The sequence below is a fragment of the Musca autumnalis genome, unplaced genomic scaffold (genome assembly GCF_047663935.1).
Source record: "Musca autumnalis isolate F117 unplaced genomic scaffold, ASM4766393v1 scaffold_4, whole genome shotgun sequence".
In the NCBI taxonomy this organism is placed as follows: Eukaryota; Metazoa; Arthropoda; class Insecta; order Diptera; family Muscidae; genus Musca; species Musca autumnalis.
In genome coordinates, this window is record NW_027411977.1 from 248,298,748 (window position 1) to 248,320,635 (window position 21,888).

The 21,888-nt window shown below is 32.6% G+C and overlaps 1 protein-coding gene across 3 annotated transcripts in view; it reads right to left on the reverse strand.

Moving 5' to 3' along the window:
* Positions 1–140: 140 nt before the first annotated feature.
* The window catches only part of Tgi (Tondu-domain-containing Growth Inhibitor), an 81,968-nt gene continuing 60,220 nt past the window's right edge, over positions 141–21,888 (reverse strand). For all 3 annotated transcript variants that reach the window (XM_073986310.1, XM_073986311.1, XM_073986309.1), the window contains 2 exons: positions 2,280–2,924; positions 141–2,213 (listed from right to left, as the gene is read on the reverse strand). In XM_073986310.1, the coding sequence (XP_073842411.1) occupies positions 1,234–2,213; positions 2,280–2,924 (1,625 nt within the window). In that variant the 3' untranslated portion in view covers positions 141–1,233. The remainder of the gene's footprint in view (positions 2,214–2,279; positions 2,925–21,888) is intronic.

Sequence of the window (21,888 nt, forward strand, 5' to 3'; positions counted from 1 at the left end):
TATTCAATTTTGCTTAAATACAACTCGCGGTGGAGGGTATAAAAAGTTCGGGCCGAGCGCTTTTTTTACTTGTTCGATGTAAAAGTCTCCCTTTTCTCGTGGGAACGTTAGTAATTTAGATAAATAAATACATGAAACTATTTTAATGTAAAAAATATTTATTCTTTATTTTTGTCTGATGTTTTTATGTTTTATTTCTTTTTTAATTACAAAGAAAATAATATTCTTATATATTAAACAAGTGTATTTCTAAATATAATTTTGTTTTTATTGTTAAGCAAATAATAGGAATTCAGCATAAAACTTATAAATTAAACAAAAATACTTAATACGAAATAAGAAATTATAGGAAATTAAAATAATCATTACTTTTGTTTATTTTTTGCATATAAATGTATTCAGATCATGAGTTAATAACTTAAAAACGAATTGCATATCGTAAACTATACGAATTAAAGTAGTGTTATGTTAACAAGAGAGACATACGATATAGAGGGGAGGGATAGGGAAAGGAGAGAGCTGGAGATATTGTATTTTGTTAAAATACAAAATACTATCCCATAAGGAAGAGGAAGCAAGTGGATAGAAATTTATATGCACTTAATTTCAAGAGTTGAAAAAATGAGATAAACAAATGAAAAAAATTAGAGGCTCAAAAGCTCATCACTCAATCATGGTAATACTCTTCAATTTTGTATGTTTTTGTTTGTTTTTCTTGCAATGATAGGAGGACTATGTACTAGAAAAAGTTGCTGTTGTTGTTCTTATAAAATGTTAAATTAATTTCAAATAATTAGTATACATTGACATAAAGTAATAGTAAAGATAAACACAATAAACTATCAAATCAAAACGAATCATAAATTTGAGATCTTTTCTTTTTTTGTTTGTAATGTAATAAATTTAAATAATGAATTTTGTTTGCTGCTTTTTATGTTTTGTTTTTTTTTTTTTTATATGACAATACATATATGTAATAGATAATTGGTTATGGGGTTTTGTGTGGTAAAATAAACAATTTAGATAGTTAACTAAGTTGATAAGAATGCAAAACTGCAAAAACTTTAAGTTTTTTTAATTTGCTTTTCATTGCCAGTGGGGTTGTAGTGGTGGTAGATTTTTAAAATTTTTCCAAATATCACTTTTTAAGAAATATCACTCCAAATGCCTATGGTAATAATTAGTTAGTTAGTGCTTCTGCTGGTTGTGAGCAAGGTGGTGCTTGTTTTGCTATTATTTACGCATTTCTTTGCTTTCTTGCAACCGTTTCCAGGTGTCTCCCAGAGCCTTGGCAAAATGATCATCAACTGAGGCCAGGACATCTGCACTACTGTTGCCGCCAGTGGTTGTTGATGTGCTCTTTATGGTGACACTTGAGGCAGTAGATGGTGCTGGAGATGAGGGAGACGATGAGGAGGAAACAATGTTGTTGTTGTTGTTGGCGGCCATCAAAATATTGGGATTGGTGGTACTGGTGGGTGAAGCCGGTGGTGTGGGATTATTATTTGCCTTTATGCTTTGTAATCCGGGTTCGGTTTTTATGCGCATTATAGCCGGTAAAGTCGGTGAGGCATTTGGCAGAGCAACATTGGTGGTTACCACTGGCTGTGTTTGTCCCGGTGATGATGCTGGCGAATTTTCCACCGATGTGAAACGTGACAGAGTTATTGCGGAAGACTGTTGGGAAGCTGGTTGATTGAGGGGCAATGGTGAAGCTGTTCGGGATCCAGCCGTACTTGATATTGGAGATTGTGTGGCAGCAACTTTGATGGTTGGTGATTGCGGTGATGGTAGTGGTGTTTGAGACGTCACAGACGTTGCTCGTTGCAGGGCTAAAGGTTGTTGTTGCTGTTGCAAGGGGGCCCGTACCACCAATTGTAGGGGTGGTGAATTAGTTCCAGCCATGTGATCTGCAGTTGCCCCTTTCATGTGGGCAGCCATGATAGCAGCCGGCGATAGTAAAACAGAGTTGGTTTGTTGTTGATGGGCCGGAGTTAAAATGTTGGGATATGCTGGAGGTGGTACAGCTACAGCAGATTGTGAATGTTGCAAAGCAGAGGCTGGCGGTGGTGGAGTTCTGGCATGGGCGGCCGGTGGTTGTTGGCCTGGCTGTGGTGATGGCGTCTTTGTGCTTTGGCTAGCAGGTGATTTCTTGGCAAACAGAGCAAAGTAGTCATTACCCAATGAACGTCGAAAATGTTCATCAATGGATTCTGTAATGAAGGAAGAGAGATAAATAAGGAATCTTTATGGATTATAATGCGTAAAATCTCACTTACCGGAGCTACGATTGTCATTTTCCCGATTGGCTAGTAGGGCACTATCTCGGGCATCTCTTTTTGGTGGTGCCTGGGTTATAACACTTGGACGAGGCAATGTTGAAATGTACTGGGAACCCGGTAAAGGTTCACGGTATGGAGGTGGTGGAGAATTCCTTTGCTTTAAACTGCTCGATACGGACATATCTAGAGGTGCATCATCCATATCGGCTTCGTTTAATGTCTCTGGACGAGCCATGTGCATATTTCCGTGGGAAGCAACTGGTGGTGGTGATGGTCGACTTGTTGTCTCACAAAGAGGACGCATGCCTACGGCAGCTGCTGCGGCCATCATCATGGAGATTTGATGGGCATTTGAGTGTAGATGTGTTGCTGATGTTGATGTTGTTGTTACTGTACTGTTACTGGGTGAAGATTGTCCATGGACAATGGAAGGATGTGGAGGTGGTGGAGAGGAAGAAGGTGAAACGCCTCTGGCGCTGCTTGCAGAAGAACCGGCTGGTGAAGCAAGATGATGATGATGGTGCTGATGATGATGCTGCTGCTGCTGCAGTTGAGATGGTGCATGATGATATTCTCCGGTTCGTAAACGCCTTTCACGACGCCATGCAGTGGTGGGCAATTCCTTAGATGTCAATCTAGCCTCTGTGAAACAAAAAGAAAAAGAAGAAAAAAGGAAATTGTATTAAAATGTTTGTTGCAAAATTACGAATAAAATGTGTAGGGCATGGCAGAGAGAAATAAAATGTGGATAACAAAAACATGTGGGTGTTTCTGTGAATCATTAAAAAATCTTAAAAAAAAAAAAAAAAAAAAAACGTTGGCGGCCACGATTTAAGAAAGATTGCAAAACAGAATCTTAAATAATGGCAAACGTGACTTTGACATTCTCTTTCGCTCTTCACTCGTATGTTGACAAAGAGACTCATTTATTGAGAACCTATGAATGATATTAAAGAGCATAATAATATATGAGATTTGTCCTTACGACACCGATGCGGTTATTGCTGATTTACTCATTCATAACTGTGAGTGTTGCGAGTGTTTGGGCTTGTTGTCTTGTGCTGCGTTGTGTTGGGTGAGTGATATATGCTAGCTAAAACAGGTTTGTTGCTTAAGTCTTTCGTTTTTCCTTATGGTCTTCACAATGTGTGGTGTATTTAGAACTGAAGGAAGAAAACAAAAGGCAAACAAAACGCACACCGTCAAAAAAAAGGAACAACAATATGAGCAAAAAAACACACACACACCCTCAAAATAAGTCTCCACAACTATAAAGTTCAGCTAAACTTTAAATTAGGGGAGACCCACAACAACACACAATATGAGAGGCAAACACACTCGTCGGACGCTCACCTCCTCCATGTGAGAATTGATGCATGAAGGGAGCCCAACAACAACAAAATTAAAATGTATTCCAGCATACAATAACAACACGTATACAGAAGAAGAAAACTAGTTTTGCTACCGTGATACGCTTTACGTTTTGTTTGTTACTATTACGAGAAGAGTTAATGCTACGTTTATAAATGTTGTTGTGGTTGTTGCTTGTTTTGTTGTTTTAGGCAGTCAGTCCGACGGTCGGCCGTCGTTATCGTGCTTTTTTTCGTTATGTTGTGTTGTTTTTTATGATGATATTGCCCGCAAAATTTGTATAAACCATGTTCAAAGAATATTTATGTATGTTCAAAACTCATTGGAAATTTTACGTGATTTGAAATAGGAAAAGTTTTAATTAAAACTTATTTAAAAAATTTTTGGTAAATTAAAAATATTTGTTTTTGGATTTCTATGAATCCATTAAGGTTTAGAATAAAAATATTTTTTTAAACATTTTGGTCATATTAAAATACAGTTAAGGATTTTTTTAATTAGGAAAAAATGTGTTAATTTTAATATTTCTATTTTAAACTCAAATATGTACCTCAAATATCATGCAAGGGTAGCATCCATTCACATACTTGTTTGGGTTTTAGTACATCCTTCCCATTTTGTGTGACAAGCCAAAGAAGAAGCAAAGCCAAGAATTAAGCTTGACAACCAGTTTTCATGAATTTCATTGATAAAATTCCAAAATCAAGCCATGAAAAAATGCAGTACATCCCCTTTGGCTTTAAAGCAAATGGTTTGCATAACTTGTATGGATATTTTTAAACAAAACCTACACTTAACTTCCTTCGCGGACATAACCATGCATGATGAAGAGGAAGAAGACCTAATGCGAAGGAAAAAAACATTGTTATTTGTTGCTTGGTTTGGTTGTGATGTGGGATGCTGGCTGGCTCCTCTCTACCAAAGGCAATAAAACGCATCAGAATATTTCACATATTTGGCTTTTTTTATTTGGATTGGAGGGAGAAGGACCCGGACCAGCAACCTTAATATAGAATTTAATGCGAAGTTGATGTTGGCCTGGCCATGGATATAATACAGTTGCCTTTGTTGAGTTGATGTTGTTGTTGTTTTACTCCTTCGTTTCCTGTCAGACAGACTAGCCAAAGATCTTGGTATTGGACAAAAAGAAACAAAATATTGGTAGACATTTTGTGTTGGACGCTTGGATGCTGTATGGGGATACGCACACGCAATCTTCTAAAGAAGTTTAACGAAATGAAATTGAAGTTACTTTTGCACGCCACACTCTTTACTAAGGTCTTCAAAAGATTTGTAAGCCTATCTGTCTGTCTGCTGCACTTTTTATACATTTCAAGAAAGTCATACCGAAAACCAAGAAAAGACAGATGGACAATGTCTTGGTCCGGTTCGTTTAAAATTGTTTTTAGAGTGTGTGAATATTTTTTTTTTCTCGTTCGTGGACCATGATAAGAATATGGCCAGTGTTTGTGGCCATGAATGGTCATAAAAAGAGAACATCTGTTGCCGTTTTTAAATCATGGATAAAATAAAATAAAAGAAGCAGAATTATATTATGGCTAAAAAACCATTTATCCTGTTATTTTATTGAATCTTTGTTGTATGTATGTGTGTAAGCCATGAATATTACGCCCTGATATTCATGTCGACTGCCAAGTAACCAAGAAAAGTTGGATATTGGAGGGAAGGGGAGAAAATCCACCAACCAACATTATTAATGATTTTTAAAGATATTTTCAAGCTGATACGCAAACTTTATTAGGTCTTCCCACAGCTTACAAACAGCACCAACAACAACAACAAGAGTAAAAATTTGGAATTTTGTGGTTGGAGTAGGAAATTTAGATACATTTGTATGTATGCAGATATGTTGTAAAACATTTTTGATTTATTGCCAAGCCCACGGGAAAGAGAGAGAGGTCATTATAAATAACTGTTGTTTAATAATTTAGAATTTCCCAAAAAAAATTAAGGATTGTGGAATTTTGATGTCCACTTCCTTAATGGGCCAAAATTTTAAGCCCTCCCTCAACGAAGCATTTTGAATAGAAATTCCGTTGTTTTGTATTTCCCATTTCCCGAGCCATCAAAATTTCCCAATAACAACTTCCGTTTTTGTAGATGACATTCCATTATGATGTTGTTGTTGTGAATATTTTTTTATTTTAATATTAAATATGGCACAATGGCGGCAATTTGTTTGGTTAATTTTCAAAATTTTGTCACGTTTGCTTGCCGAGTAAGCTGACTGAAAAAAATATTCAGAAATTCATTACCTATTTATGACGAAGAAGAAAAACAACAACAACAATTGTGGTATGCATGTTTTGTACTTTTGCGTAGAGTAATTGAAATAAATGTCGTCGTTTTGGTTGTTGCTGTTGTTGTTGTTGTTATGTAACGACAATGGCCTTACCAAAAGCGGAAGTTTATTCGTAAAGCGGAATTGCTTATGAGATAACAATCAAAATACCAAAGACATAAGTATGTCACAGATGTCTCGGAATGGCACAATCTAGAAACAGCCACATTTCAAACGTTGACCCCAAACTTAAAAAAAAAACAGAACTGGAAAGAAAAGTTTGATAGAGTAGAAATGTCTTAAGAGGTCTTTAATTATTGTGTGATGGGTTTGTTGTAAATCGAGTATCTGCTATGGAAAATGTCCTAGAGGTTTTCCACAGATAGCAGACTTACTTTTATATACATTTTCTGTAGAGACAATTCATTCGGTAGGCTTTCTATAGGGGGAACTTCTTTGAATAGGCTTCTTATAAAGAACATACTTTCTAAAAAACTTCAGAAGTTCTAATGATGAAACCCCTGCATAACAAAAATTTTATAGAAAATTTACGTTCTTTAAAAAACAAACCTTAAAGAAAACCACATTCTTTAAACAAATTCTTAAAAAACACACGTACATATGTTTAGCTCCACGTTCTTAAAAAAATCTTTAAAAATATCCACGAACGTGAAATATTCTTTAAAAAATCTTAGCTTTCAGAAAAAATACTTTAAAATTTTAAATCAACGTTTAAAAAAATTAAAAAAATTCTCGTTAAAAAATTAAAAATACAATCTTTAAAAAAATCCACGTTTAAAAACAAAATCTTAAATAATAATAAAGAAAATCTTTAAAAACTCAAAGGGTTAAAATAAAAATATTCTTTAAAAAAATTAGCGTTAAAAATCTTTAAAAAATCCACGTGTTCAAATTAAAAAATCCACGTGTTTAAAATAATTCTTTAAAAATCCACGTGTTAAAATAAAAAATCTTTAAAAAATCCACGTGTTTAAAATAATTCTTTAAAAATCCACGTGTTAAAATACAAAAAATCTATAAAAAATCCACGTCTTAAAATAAAAAAAAACCTTTAAAAAATCCACGTGTTTAAAATAGTTCTTTAAAAAATCCACGTGTTTAAAATAATTCTTTAAAAAATCCACATGTTAAAATAAAAAATCTTTAAAAAATCCACGTGTTTAAAATAATTCTTTAAAAAATCCACATGTTAAAATAAAAAATCTTTAAAAAATCCACGTCTTAAAATAAAAAAAAACCTTTAAAAAATCCACGTGTTTAAAATAGTTCTTTAAAAAATCCACGTGTTTAAAATAATTCTTTAACAAATCCACGTGTTAAAATAAAAAAATCTTTAAAAAATCCACGTGTTAAAATAAAAAAATCTTTAAAAAATCCACGTGTTTAAAATAGTTCTTTAAAAAATCTACGTGTTTGAAATAGTTCTTTAAAAAATCCAAGTGTTTAAAATAATTCTTTAAAAAATCCACGTGTTTAAAATAATTCTTTAAAAAATCCACATGTTAAAATAAAACATCTTTAAAAAATCCACATGTTTAAAAAAAATCTTTAAAAAATTCGGGTGTTCAAAAATCCACCAAAAATCCACGTGTTTAAAAGAATTCTTTAAAAAATCCACGTGTTAAGAAAATCTATCAAAAATTCACGTGTTTAAAAAAATTCTTTAAAAAATCCACGTGTTAAAAAATCTATCAAAAATCCACGTGTTTAAAAAAATTCTTTAAACAGTGCAGGTGTTTAACAAATCTTTAAGAAAAATGTAGCACACATCCTGACAATCCTTGGAAAGCATTCATTACAAAATCTAACTTTATCGGGCTAATATTTTTTTGAAAAATTTGTCAGTTGTCGAATTTCTCACATTAGAAATAGTCTAACATTTGCTCTGTTCAAGAACCTACAATAGACTACTATTTTTGAAATTTTGAAAATGTTTCCTTTATAAATTTATTAAAAAATCAATATAGTAGATTCTTCAGCTTGTGGGACGGAGTAATTCTTTTTATTTATCTATATTAAAAAATAAGGAGGGAAATATTAATTTTACACAAATTTACTAAATTGTAATTTGTATAACAGTTATACAAAAATGTTATACAAGTGTTATACAACTGCTAAAACTATCAATATTTCAATAAAATAACTTTCAATTACTTTCATGTTAGACAAAAATTAAGCTTGATCTCTATATATAGTAATTAAGAACTGTTATACTTTTGAAAATACGAGAAAATAAAATAAATAATAATTAAAAACTACTGTTAAAAACAAAGGAAATAACCATTTTACATAATTTAACTAAATTGCAATTTGTATAACAGTTATACAAAACTGTTATACAATTAAACATATTGTCAATATTTTAATAAATTAACTTTCAATCAGTTTCATGCTAAACAAACATTAAGTTATATCTTAATAACAGTCATTTAGAACTGTTATACTTTTGAAAATGCTCTAAAATACGAGTAAATAATTAAAATAATGAAAAAGAGCTATTAAAGAAACATCCATTTTACTAAATTAAAATTCGTATAACAGTTATACAAAACTGTTATACAATTAAACATATTGTCAATATTTCAATAAATTAACTTTCAATCACTTTCTTGTTAGACAAACATTAAGTTTTTATCTTAATAACAGTAATTTAGAACTGTTATACATTTGAAAATACTCTAAAATACGATAAAATAATGAAAATAATAAAAAAGAGCTATTAAAGAACAAAATGACATCAATTTTACTAAATTAAAATTGGTATAACAGTTATGCAAAACAATTACACAACTGTTATACGTTCAAAAATATTGGCAATATATCAATCACTTTCATGTTAAAAACATTATGTTTTATTTTTGGAAATTTTTGCCTGTAAATATATTTATAACAGTAATTTAAAACTGTTATACATTTAGAAATACTCTTCAATACTAGTAATACCTAAAAGAATAATTAAAATGATTAAAAATTGCTGCTAATATGAGAAGTAAAAGTCATTTTAGACATGTTTTAACTGTTATACAAGTATAATAATAAGCAGAATAGCTTTTGAAGTTCTCAAATACCAAAATATAATAGACCGTTACGCCATCTTACAGTCTTCTGTATAGAAGGGAACTTCTAAAAATTCTTTAACCAAAAGGTCTTTTATCTCCTAAAGATATTTTTAGACAGAGAAACTCTTTTACGAGTCTCCCACGGATATTGGAATTATCCCACCTTCTTTCTCTTCAATAAAAATCTCAATATCTATATCACGGATCAAATACGATTCTTACTCCTTATAGAAATGTATTTGAAGTTCCCACAACATTGTAAAGTTTCCATTTACAGCTTCCCACACCAAATCTTACATACGTAAGTAAGTGTCTTCTCAAAATAATCAATCATCAAAAGCATTTGTGATCAGGTCACTCACTGACTACTGCTTAATCCTACACCTAATACAAAGCCATTCATCATCCCAGCAAAATTTTATGGAAGTGGTTCCATGAGATGCCATGATTTCACTGGATCTTTTGCATTGGTTCAAATGAAGTCGTGAAAGATCCGATCTTTTCATTAGCATTTAAACCCATGCAAAGGAAGTCGTGAAAGATCCGATCTTTTCATCAGCATTTGAATCATTTTTACAGATCACTACAAAAAAAAAACAAGTCGATTTGTACATCCCTACATGTAGCGACATCAAAACAAAAGAGTATACATTTCCAAAAATTTTGTTATAAAATTACAAGTTAAATGTAGGTTCACGAACTAGAAATTCTTAAAGGAGTTCTGTTGGAGTCCATGTCGAAATCTGAACTGGTGATGAGAAGATAATAGAAAAGCTTTTGTAAGATGAAACAAAATCAGTGGCTGAGAGTGGACGAAGTGAACTCTGTTGCGGTGCAGCGGCGGTGTTTAGACTGCCACAGCTGGGACAGCCGGAAGTCAAGTTTCTCACTTAAATTTACAACCTGTCGCTTGCCAAACACATCGTTCCCGAAGTCTGGAAAATAGGCCAGCTACTGAAGCCCGAAAAGGATGCCAGCAAAGTTGAATCTTACAGGCCGATTTTGTCGCCCGTAGCAAGGACCCTTGTGGCTTTAGTTCTTCCACCATCAGAAATAACTTTCCAGTTGCCGATCAATAGCATAGGAGATCCATAAGCAGCACAACAACTGCGCTGAAGGCCATCTCTATATTAGCCGAAGACTCACTCAGAGCAAGCTGTGCGATAGAACAGTGATAGTGACACTTGATTTAGCAAAGCCCTTTGATATTGTCAAGCACCCTCGTTGTTTGATGTCATCGAGCAGACTACGCACTGTCCAAGTTTGAAACGTTGGATAATAAATTTTAAGTGTGGATGACGGTAGTACGTAGAATTTAGGATCAAGAAGTCCAAGACCCGTAGAGTGAAGAAAACCTCTTCTGAATTCCAAACGCTGCAGACGGCATTGAGAACGTCAGGGCGGCAGGTGCCTTCCCTGACGACATTTGTGAAAGACTGAGCTCCTTTTTGTCTGATCTTACCATTTTTTCCACGCGAGGAATATGCAAATACCAGCCAATAAATCTACGGCTTCTCTGTTCACTACCTGGGCGGCCGAGTTGGGAACAATAGAGTTGAATGTCATGGTCGATGATAGCAGAATTCAGACCACAGGCCCTGGCAGCCAGGGGGTCTTCATAATCTAGAAAGAGAAGTCTAACGTTACAAGAGAGAACCTCGATCAACAAGCCTTTCAACCAGGTTTAAGTAGCATTCACACGAATGCAGTCGCAGATGCAGTAAACAGTTATCGTGTGAATGCGGTCCTTGGAGAACATCCACCATCTATCGCAGCTGAGAAGCGCCAGCTGTCAGGACAAACCAGAGTAGTTTTGGGTCAAAACGCTCGGGATGGTGCAGCCGTCAAAATTCCTATAGGGCAAGTACTGATGACACCGTGGAAAACATCTGCCCATCATACAGCACAGGCACCCACGACACACTGCTCCTTTTCAATTGCCCTACCAATCCTGCTAAGAAACTTAAGTTTGCAGCTTTGTGGTTACAAACCATATAAATAGCGAAATAGCCACATTCTTACGACTGATAGACCAAGAGTCAGATTAAGCAGAAAAATGAGAATACAAACATATTAACTACTGTTACAACAACGAGAACAAACTGCAAATATAGATGTAAACTTTATGATGATAAATAAATTATAGTCATTTCATTAACTCCTTTGAATTAATAAAATAAAAAAAATAAAATCATTTTTCAATACAGCATCTTCCATTTTCCGAACAAGACGTGAAAATTACATGCCAAAGGGTTGGTGAAAATGACATGCCAAAGATTAGTGAAAATGTTATTCTTGGGAATTGGTTAAGATGGCATGCCAAAGGATTGGTATAGATGCCATTCCAAAGAATTGTTGAAGATGCCATTCCATCGAGTTAGTAAAGATGACATGCTTAGAATCTGAAAATGAATTGCATCTTTTGGGGGTCACGCTCTTGTAAAAAGAATGAGTGAAGATGCTGAAAAAATGACATTCCATTTCACTTGCACCCATTCTTGAATAGCATCTTTGGCATCGAACATTTTGCTGGGATAGGTACACAAAAGTAAAAACAAAATGAAAAAGCTAAGCAGCAACAAATCGTAGAAACAAACAAACAAATTAATTAATTTTTTCCTTTTTCGAAGTAGCAGCAACAACGGTTAGTGACTAAAACAGCAACAAAAATAACAACAATCATTTTTATATAACCGTGTGAAATGAAACTTGTTACCAACAGGGAGGGAGGGAGGAAAGGCTATGGGGAGCTGTGTAATACTAGAAAGAGGGGAGGGAGCATGTGTTGGGAAGCGATCCCCACCACTTATTTTTTAGTTGCGAAAAGAAATTTTTGCAGACATTCCCATTTTTTTTTTTGACAAATTTTTCAAAATCTCATGAAAGACACACCAAGAGGCGGCAGTCTGGCATACGTGCACACAAAAACGAAGAAGAAGAAAATAACAGCAACATCAGCAGAAAGAAGTTCAGCTTAAAAACAGAAAAAAATAAATAACAGCTTATAAGACAAACGACCGGAAATTTGTAATAAAACAAAATTTAAATGTTGTTGCAGCATGATTTTTCCCCTCGATTTAACCGCACACTTACTCAGAGACATACACACATACACACACATTTAGACAAGACAGTCTTTCTTGACTCCAACCGCAAAAGTTAACCATATTTCGTTGATCCACATACAAACATAATAACGTGGATACAAACATACATACATTAGGTTGTACAATTTTATCTGCCATACATTGTCTGCTAAGCTATCCTCTCCTTTTATGAATAAAGCTGAAAACAACGAACGCAACGTGAAACACACCCGCTTTTGATGATGATAAAAAAATGAAAAATCCAGTTTCTTTTTTTTAATTTCATTTTGGGAAATTTGCAAGAAATCATGTTAGGCTTCGCATACGCTGTGTCGACGGCAGGCATCCCAAGGAGAGGGAGCCTTATTTCGGTTGCTTTATTTTTATTATGCTGAAGAGGTTTGGCCGACATGTAGAGGTTTTAACCTCTGTTACTTTTGTTGTTGCCCATGGAATATGTGTGAGCTTCTTCCATCTGTCTTACCCGTGAGTGGATGGTCGTCATCGTCGTAATAGTGTTGGAACGACGACATGAGTGGCTACTGATTTTTATTTTATGGCTGTCTGTCTGTTTCTTCATATGTTTGATATTTTTATGCTATTCCTCCTGACGCAGTCATTTTTTTCTTCTTCTTTCTGACCAAGATTTATTTATGACTGCATCTGCATGCAGTTTTTTACGAGCGCAGGACTACAACAAGCATTGGCAGCGTCAGTGGCCGTGGCTCTGCTCAAAAACTCCAGTAGCCCAGGAAACATAAATGCATGTCTGTTGGTTTTCGCGTTGATTTTTTGTTGTTGTTTTGGTTTGGTTTCATTAATGGAAACGTACACTCGCAGCTTGTTCCTCCGGTGAGGATGTAGAAATGAGGCAATGGCTGACTACATACATAAATTTTTGTTTACATACTTTTAAGGATGTGAGGTTATGAGTATAGGTCTTGGTGAGGCTTCAATGTATTCTACTTTTATCCTATAGAACATGATTTCAGGTCATGTACTCTTTTGTAGATGGCCTCTCACGTCGTCTTTTCTTTAGTAGATGACCTTTGAAGTCATCTACTGGGTAGGAGATGTCGCTTCAAGTTGTCTACTGGGTAGTAAATGATCTTTGAAGTCATCTAATTGGTAGTAAATGACCTTTCAAGTCATCTACTGGGTAGTAGTAGATGACTTTTAAAGCCATCTAATTGGTAGTAAACAAACTTTCAAGTCATCTACTGGGTAGTAGATGACATTTCAAGTCGTCTACTGGGTAGTAGATGACCTTTGAAGTCATCTAATGGTAGTAAATGACCTTTCAAGTCATCTACTGGGTAGTAGATGACCTTTGAAGTCATCTAATTGGTAGTAAATGACTTTTCAAGTCATCTACTGGGTAGTAGATGACATTTCAAGTCATCTACTGGGTAGTAGATGACCTTTCAAGTCATCTAATAGGTAGTAAATGACCTTTCATGGCGTCTACTGGGTAGTAGATGACCTTTGAAGTCATCTAATTGGTAGTAAATGACCTTTCAAGTCATCTACTGGATAGTAGATGACATTTCAAGTCATCTAATTGGTAGTAAACAAACTTTCAAGTCATGTACTGGGTAGTAGATGACATTTCAAGTCGTCTGCTGGGTAGTAGATGACCTTTGAAGTCATCTAATTGGTATTAAATGACCTTTCAAGGCGTCTACTGGGTAGTAGATGACCTTTGAAGTCATCTACTGGGTAGTAGATGACCTTTCAAGTCATCTACTGGGTAGTAGATGACATTTCAAGTCATCTACTGGGTAGTAGATGACCTTTGAAGTCATCTAATTGGTAGTAAATGACCTTTCAAGTCATCTACTGGATAGTAGATGACATTTCAAGTCATCTAATTGGTAGTAAATGACCTTTCAAGTAATCTACTGGGTAGTAGATGACATTTCAAGTCGTCTACTGGGTAGTAGATGACCTTTGAAGTCATCTAATTGGTATTAAATGGCCTTTCAAGGCGTCTACTGGGTAGTAGATGACCTTTGAAGTCATCTAATTGGTAGTAAATGACCTTTCAAGTCATCTACTGGGTAGTAAACGACCTTTCAAGGCGTCTACCTGGTAGTAGATGACCTTTGAGGTCATCTAATTGGTATTAAATGACATTTCAAGTCATTTACTGGGTGGTAGATTAAATTTGAAGTCCTCTAATTGGTCGTAAATGACCTTTCAAGTCATCTACTGGGTAGTAGATGACTTTTGAAGTTATCTAATAGGTAGTAAATGACCTTTCAAGTCATCTACTGGGTAGTAGATGACTTTTAAAGCCATCTAATTTACTACAAACTTTCAAGTCATCTACTAAGAAGTAGATGACATTTCAAGTCGTCTCCCTGGTAGTAGATGTCCTTTCAAGTCATCTACTGGGTGGTAGATTAAATTTGAAGTCCTCTAATTGGTCGTAAATGACCATTGAAGTCATCTACTGGGTAGTAGATGACCTTTGAAGTCATCTAATAGGTAGTAAATGACCTTTCAAGTCATCTACTGGGTAGTAGATGACTTTTAAAGCCATCTAATTGGTAGTAAACAAGCTTTCAAGTAATCTACTAAGAAGTAGATGACATTTCAAGTCGTCTACTGGGTAGTAGATTACCTTTGAAGTCATCTAATTGGTAGAAAATTACCTTTCAAGTCATCTACTGGGTGGTAGATGACTTTTAAAGCCATCTAATTGGTAGTAAACAAACTTTCAAGTCATCTACTAAGAAGTGGATGACATTTCAAGTCGTCTACTGGGTAGTAGATGACCTTTCAAGTCATCTACTGGGTGGTAGATTAAATTTTAAGTCCTCTAATTGGTCATAAATGACCTTTCAAATCATCTACTGGGTAGTAGATGACCTTTGAAGTCATCTAATAGGTAGTAAATGACCTTTCAAGTCATCTACTGGGTAGTAGATGTCTTTTAAAGCCATCTAATTGGTAGTAAACAAACATTCAAGTCATCTTCTAAGAAGTAGATGACATTTCAAGTCATCTACTGGGTAGTAGATTACCTTTGAAGCCATCTACTGGGTAGTAGATGAAGTTTCAAGTCACCTACTGGGTGGTAGATTAAATTTGAAGTCCTCTAATTGCTCGTAAATGACCTTTCAAGTCATATACTGGGTATAAGAAGACATTTCAAGTCATCTACTGGGTAGTAGAAGTCATTTAAAGTCGTCTACTGGAAAATAGATGACCTTTCAAGTCATCTACTAAGAAGTAGATGACATTTCAAGTCATCTACTGACCTTTCAATTCTTCTACTTGATAGTAGATGGCATTTCAAGTCATCTAATTGGTAATAGAGGACCTTTCAAGTCATCTTTGGGTAGTAGAAGATATTTCAAGTCATCTGCTGGATTGTATATGACCTTTCAAGTCATCTACTGGGTTGTATATGACTTTTCTAGTCATCTACTTGGTAGTAGATAACCTTTCAAGTCATCTTCTCGGGTGTAGATGACATTTCAAGTCATCTTCGGGTAGTAGATGACATGTTATAAGTCATCTATTTGGTAGTACTCCAATCTACTCGATAGTAAACGACCTTTCACGTAATTTTCTCTGTTGTCGATGCCGTATCAACATAAATACTCTTCTTGTTATTGTTGTCACAGAATGGCCGTTCGTCTACACAGTGGACACCTTAGAGCATTATTTGAAGAAGTTTTATGTATAATTTCCCCTTTCTTATATGCTGATCTTGTGCAAATCATATTTCCAGGAATCATTCATAGAAATGCTAAAATGTGTTTTGTTGTTGGTTAAATATTGGATTTTGAGATTGTTTATTTTGTGGAACGTGCAGTTATTCAGTTCAGTCAATACCTTAGTTAAAATTACAAACTTTATTTGCTAGCCAGGCACCGAGCGCAGCGGTGGCAGCGGCAGCCACAGCGGACACAACTCTAAGTTTATTCTTTGAATTTGTATTTCAATGCACGTTTTCAAGTTTGTGGCCTGACTTTTATGTTCTGTCGTCTGTGGCCGAATTTTAGTATAATTTTTCATTCTCTTTCTTGGCTTAATTGAGTTGGTTCGGTTCGTTTTGGTGTGCCTTTTTTTCTCATGTTGAGTTGGTGGTGGTTGGTGATTTTATTTTTTATTAATTTTAAGAATAAGGCCATGTACAAGGCCATTGGGCATTAATGTTTTTTTTTTTTGTTTTTATGTAGACATATGTAGGTATGTTTGTATTCTTATACCAAATTTATGTGAATGGGTGTTTCAGGGGATTATGGAAGGGTGGAGATATGGAGTCAATCATTGGCCCAAATGTCTAAGAAAGTGAATCGACAACGACGACGACGATGACAGTAACGCGATTTACGTTAAACAATAAACATTCATATTATCTGACATGTTGATATGTTTGTATGTCATTTACTCAATGAACTAAAAATTCTGTGACATTGTTGTTGAACCGCCGTGCGCGTTATTAATGAAGTCAGCTTATCGTGAATGAATGTGGGAGGGTAGGAGTATTGGATTATGTGGTGACAATAGTATTTTGATTTATTTGTATTTTTGTAGGCATGTATACTCAATAGGAAATTATGTTATAACAGTGGTTCTTACGGAGGTATTGGGTTCTTTAAGGTTTCATGCAATTTTTAACTATTTTCAGTATTAATTTTTTAATCGAGCTTTATTTAATTTATTCATTATTTATTATAATTCGAAAAATTCGTGTAAAACTCTTGTTTTGAAATACAAGAGAAAGGGAGGGGAGGGAGAAATCAACAGGGGGATAATGGAATGATGTCCAAAAATATATGAGAGAATTTGTGATATCGCCATCTTCCTTTGGAAATATGGTTTCTTTCCACAGTATCGCACATGGACTGACATCAATAGACGATGGGCCCTGTTCAATATAGAACTAATAAATATACAGATAAAGAAGATACGGTTATCTTTTTTCTCATTTTCAATGGTTTGAGGATGTCTACTCACAAAGATAAATTGTTTCTAAAGCCAAAAAGTGATTTCTAAGGACAAACTATTTCTCTCTAACAAAATTAAGAAAAAATAAAGAGATTTGGCCTGTTCCCGTACTTTATAAAGTGGTAAAAGTCGTAAAAGTTGTAAAAATCGTAAACGATTTTCATATAAATTTTGTGTACGGGAACGCAAAATGTGTAAAAGTGGTAAAAATTGTAAAAACTTTTTAGTTCTGGAACAGAGCTTATGTATCACCTGCTTAAGCAAGCAACATAATCTTACTCCCAATTATTTTTTTTTTTTGCCAATATAGAGATTTCAATTGTAACAAGCGTAACAAAAATAATGAAAAATACCACAGTAATATCATGCATGAATGCGTGGAAAATCCACACAAATATTCATTACAAATCCGAAGGTTTATTTATGGCTAAAATGCATAAAAAGCTATCAGCAGAAAATTTATTTTTTGCAAAAGAAAAAATAACGCTGCACACAAAAAACGATTAAAAAATAACATGAAAATTTGAAAAACTTCAGGCAGTCAGTCATTGGTGGTGCTGTTGTTGTTTTTTTTAACGCCATTCAGCCAAAGCCATTACGGCTTTTAGATGGATTTCCCTGAGCACACCATCTAATGTTGTTTGAGACTAATATCAAAAAAATGATACTTGAGCAAGCTAACGAGGAGCCACCAATAACCACAACAACAGCAACAACAGAAATTGTAATGGTAAACATTATTAAGACGCCAGCCATAAAAGGCGTTTAAAGCTTATGAATCATCATTCAGCCAGAGCCGAGCAAGCGCTAATAGCGCACTTGTCTGTCTGTCTTTTGTATGGTCGTGTGTGATTGTTTGGTGTGCTTGCTGCTGTTGTTGTCTTTTGATGGTGTTACTGGTACTATTTTACGATTTGTTGTTGATTGACTAGCTGCATGAGCTTGCCTAACTGCTAAACGCCTGTTAGCCAAAGCTAAGCTGACAGAGCTAACTGGTACACCAGACGACAGACTTGTGGCAAAAAAAAAAAAAAAAAAAAAAAAAACGAAATATTATAGCAAAAATAATAACAAACAAAACAAAAAAAACTACAACTTATTTGTTTTCGTGTACGAGAATGTTCATAGACAAGAACAACAACTACAATACCAAACAACATTACCAATAAACCACATAAAAATATGCAATTTGGCAAACGTAAAACAACACCACAACGAAGAATAGTAGAATAGAAGAACCAAAGATAGGTACCAAATGGAATATCGAGAAACTTTATTACTATTAAATTTAACACATTTAGGAAAAAAAATAAACTTAGTGTATGGACTGACAGACAGTGGAATGGACACATAATTGACGTATAAACCGACAGCCACGAGTTCCATGGTCAATCTGTATTATGTTCATATTTTTCTTGTTTGGAGTTTATGATTCATTAATTATGGCAAAAAATGGCAACAACAACAATAGCTAAATTTGAAAAATGGCAACAACTACAATAACTAAATTTGAAAAATATATATATTTTTAGATTTCTAACAAATTTTAAAAATACTTTAGTAATGAAGAGAACCTGTAAACAAGTGGTCTGAAATGTCTAGGATTGGTTTATTGAGACTTAAGCTTAAAAGATGTTTTTAATGCTTTTTTATCGTGAATTTTTGAATATTTTTTTTTTATAATCGAAAATATTTTTAAATATTTTTTATATTTTTAAATACTTTTTTTAACAATCGTGAACTTTAATTTTTTTATTAATCGTGCATTTTTTAACTGTCTTGGATTTTGTTACAGAATTTTTTAATAGTCGTGGAGTTTTTAAAGGGTTTTTTGTAATAAAGATTTGAATTTTTAAAGATTTTTTTTAAAGTCGTGGATTTTTAAAGATTTTTCTAACAGTCTTGTATTTTTTTAAATAATTTTTTTATCCGTCGTGGATTTTTTAAAGAAGCTTTTTAATAGTCGCTGGTTTTTTTAAGAAGTTTTTTAATAGTCGCTGGTTTTTTTTAAAGAATTTTTTTACAGTTGTTGATTTTTAAGAACTTTTTTTATATTTTCATGGATTTTTTAAAGAACTTGTTAATAGTTATGGATTTTTAAAGAACTTTGAAATAGTGGTGGATTTTTTAAGAATTTTTTAATAGTCGTAGATTTTTTACGAATTTGTTTTAATAGTCGTAGATTTTTTTAAAATTGTTCAATAGTCGTGGATTTTAAAAGAGTTTTTTTTTTGTAATAGTCGTGGTTTTTGGCAAAGAGTTTTTTATAATAGTCGTGGTTTCTTGTAAAGAATTTTTAATAGACGTGGAATTATTTTTATGGTCGTGGATTTTTAAAGATTTTTATAGTCGTGAATTGTTTAAATATTTTTCTAATAGTCGTGGATAAAAAAAAAATTAAATAGTCGTGGATATTTAAAAAATTGGATTTTTTAAAAGTCGTGGATATTTTAAAGATTGGATTTTTTTTAACTCCCAGTTTATGTATTTCGAAACGAAAATGTGTGCGCATGAAACACACCCAAACTTTAGGTTTTGAAATATTATTGCCTTTGCTTTTGCTTCAAAACAAAAAACAAATTTGAAAAACAGACTCAAATTTTGTAGTTTTTCTTGCGCATTCATTTTCTTATCGACATACATGAAGAGGCCCTAAGTATTTTTTAATAGTCGTGGATTTTTAAAAATTATTTTAACAGTCGTCGATTATGTAAAGTATTTTTTAACAGTCGTGGATATTTTAAAAATTTTTTTTTCAGACGTGGATTTGTTTAAAAAATATTTTTAATAGTCGTGAATATTTTAAAAAATATTTTTAATAGTCGTGAATTTTTTAAAAAATATTTTTAATAGTCGTGAATTTTTTAAAAAATATTTTTAATAGTCGTGAATTTAAAAAAAAAAAAATCAGTGAGTTTTGGATTTTTAAAAAAATATTTTTTAAGTCGTGATTTTTTTAAGATATTTTTAATAGTCGTAAATTTTTTAAAAAATATTTTTAATAGTCGTGAATTTTTTTAAAAAAATGTCAGTGGGTTTTGGATTTTTGAAAAAATATTTTTAATAGTCGTGACTTTAAAAAAAATATATATGTTTAATAGCCGTGATTTTGTTAAACAAAATTTTAGTGTTTTGTTTTTAAAGAATAGTCGTGGATTTAAAAAAAATATTTTTTAAAGTCGTGAATTTGTTTTTTAAAAAATATTTTTTTAAGTCGTGAATTAGTTTTTTAAAAAATATTTTGTAAAGTCGTAAATTTATTTTTAAAACAATCAGCCCAATTATGAATACAAACTCCCGGTGAGTTTTCTCACTTTTCCCTTTAATTTGAAACGGCAGAAAGTCAAAACTCACGGGAAGTTTGTATTCATAATTGGGCAGAATATTAGTGGATGTTTTAAAATTTAAAAAAAAATATTTTTAATAGTCGTGAATTTTGTAAAAAATATTTTTAATAGCCGTAATTTTTTTTAAAAAAATGTCAGTGGGTTTTGGATTTAAAAAAAAAATATTTTTAAAGTCGTGATTTTTTTAAGATGTTTTTAATAGTCGTAAATTTTTTAAATAATATTTTTCATAGTCGTGACTTTAAAAAAAATATGTTTAATAGTCTTGATTTTGTTAAAAAAGTTTTAGTGGGTTTTTTTAAAGAATGATCGTAGATTTAAAAAAAAAAATATTTTAAATAGTCGTGAATTTATTTTTAAAACAATCAGCCCAATTATGAATACAAACTCCCCGTGAGTTTTCTCACTTTTCCCTTTAAGTTGAAAGGGCAGAAAGTCAAAACAGGAAGTTTGTATTCATAATTGGGCAGAATATTAGTGGATTTTTTAAAAATTTAAAAAAAAAATATTTTTTATAGTCGTGAATTTTTTAAAAAGTATTTTTAATAGTCGCGAATTTTTTAAAAAAATGTCCATGGGTTTTTGGGTTAAAAAAAAAGTATTTTTAATGTCGTGATATTTTTTTAAATATTTTTAATAGTCGTAAATTTTTTAAAAAAATATTTTTAATAGTCGTGACTTTAAAAAAATATGTGTAATAGCCGTGATTTTGTTAAAACAATTGTAGTAAAAAAATATTTTTTAAAGTCGTGAATTTGTTTTTTTTTTAATATTTTGTAAAGAGCCGTGAATTAGTTTTTTAAAAAATATTTTTTAAAGTCGTGAATTGGTTTTTTAAAAAATATTTTTAATAGTCCTGAATTTGTTTTTAAAACAATCAGCCCAATTACGAATAAAAACTACCCGTGAGTTTTCTCACTTTTCCCTTTAAGTTGAAACGGCAGAAAGTCAAAACTCACGGGGAGTTTGTATTCATAATTGGGCTTTTAAAATTTTTTAATTTTTTTTTAAGAAAAAAATATTTTTAATGGATATTTTAAAGAATTTTTTTAATAGACGTGGATTTTTTAAAGAATTGTTTAAATTTTTCGCGGATTTTTTAAAGAATTGTTTAAATTTTTCGCGGATTTTTTATAGACTTTATTTTAATATTCGTATCTTTTTAAAGATTTTTCTCAATATTCGTATCTTTTTTACAGATTTTTTTTAATAGTCGTATCTTTTTTAAAGAATTGTTTTAATTGTCGCGGATTTTTTAAAGAATTTTTTTCATAGTAATGGATTTTTTAATGAATTGTTTTAATTGTCGTGGATTTTTTAAAGAATTTTTTCAATAGTCGTGGATTTTTTGAATAGTCGTGCATTTTGTAAAGAATTTTTTTAATAGTCAGGATATTTTAAAGATTTTTTTTGATAGTCTTAAATGTTTTAAATAATTTATTTATCTTCGTGGAT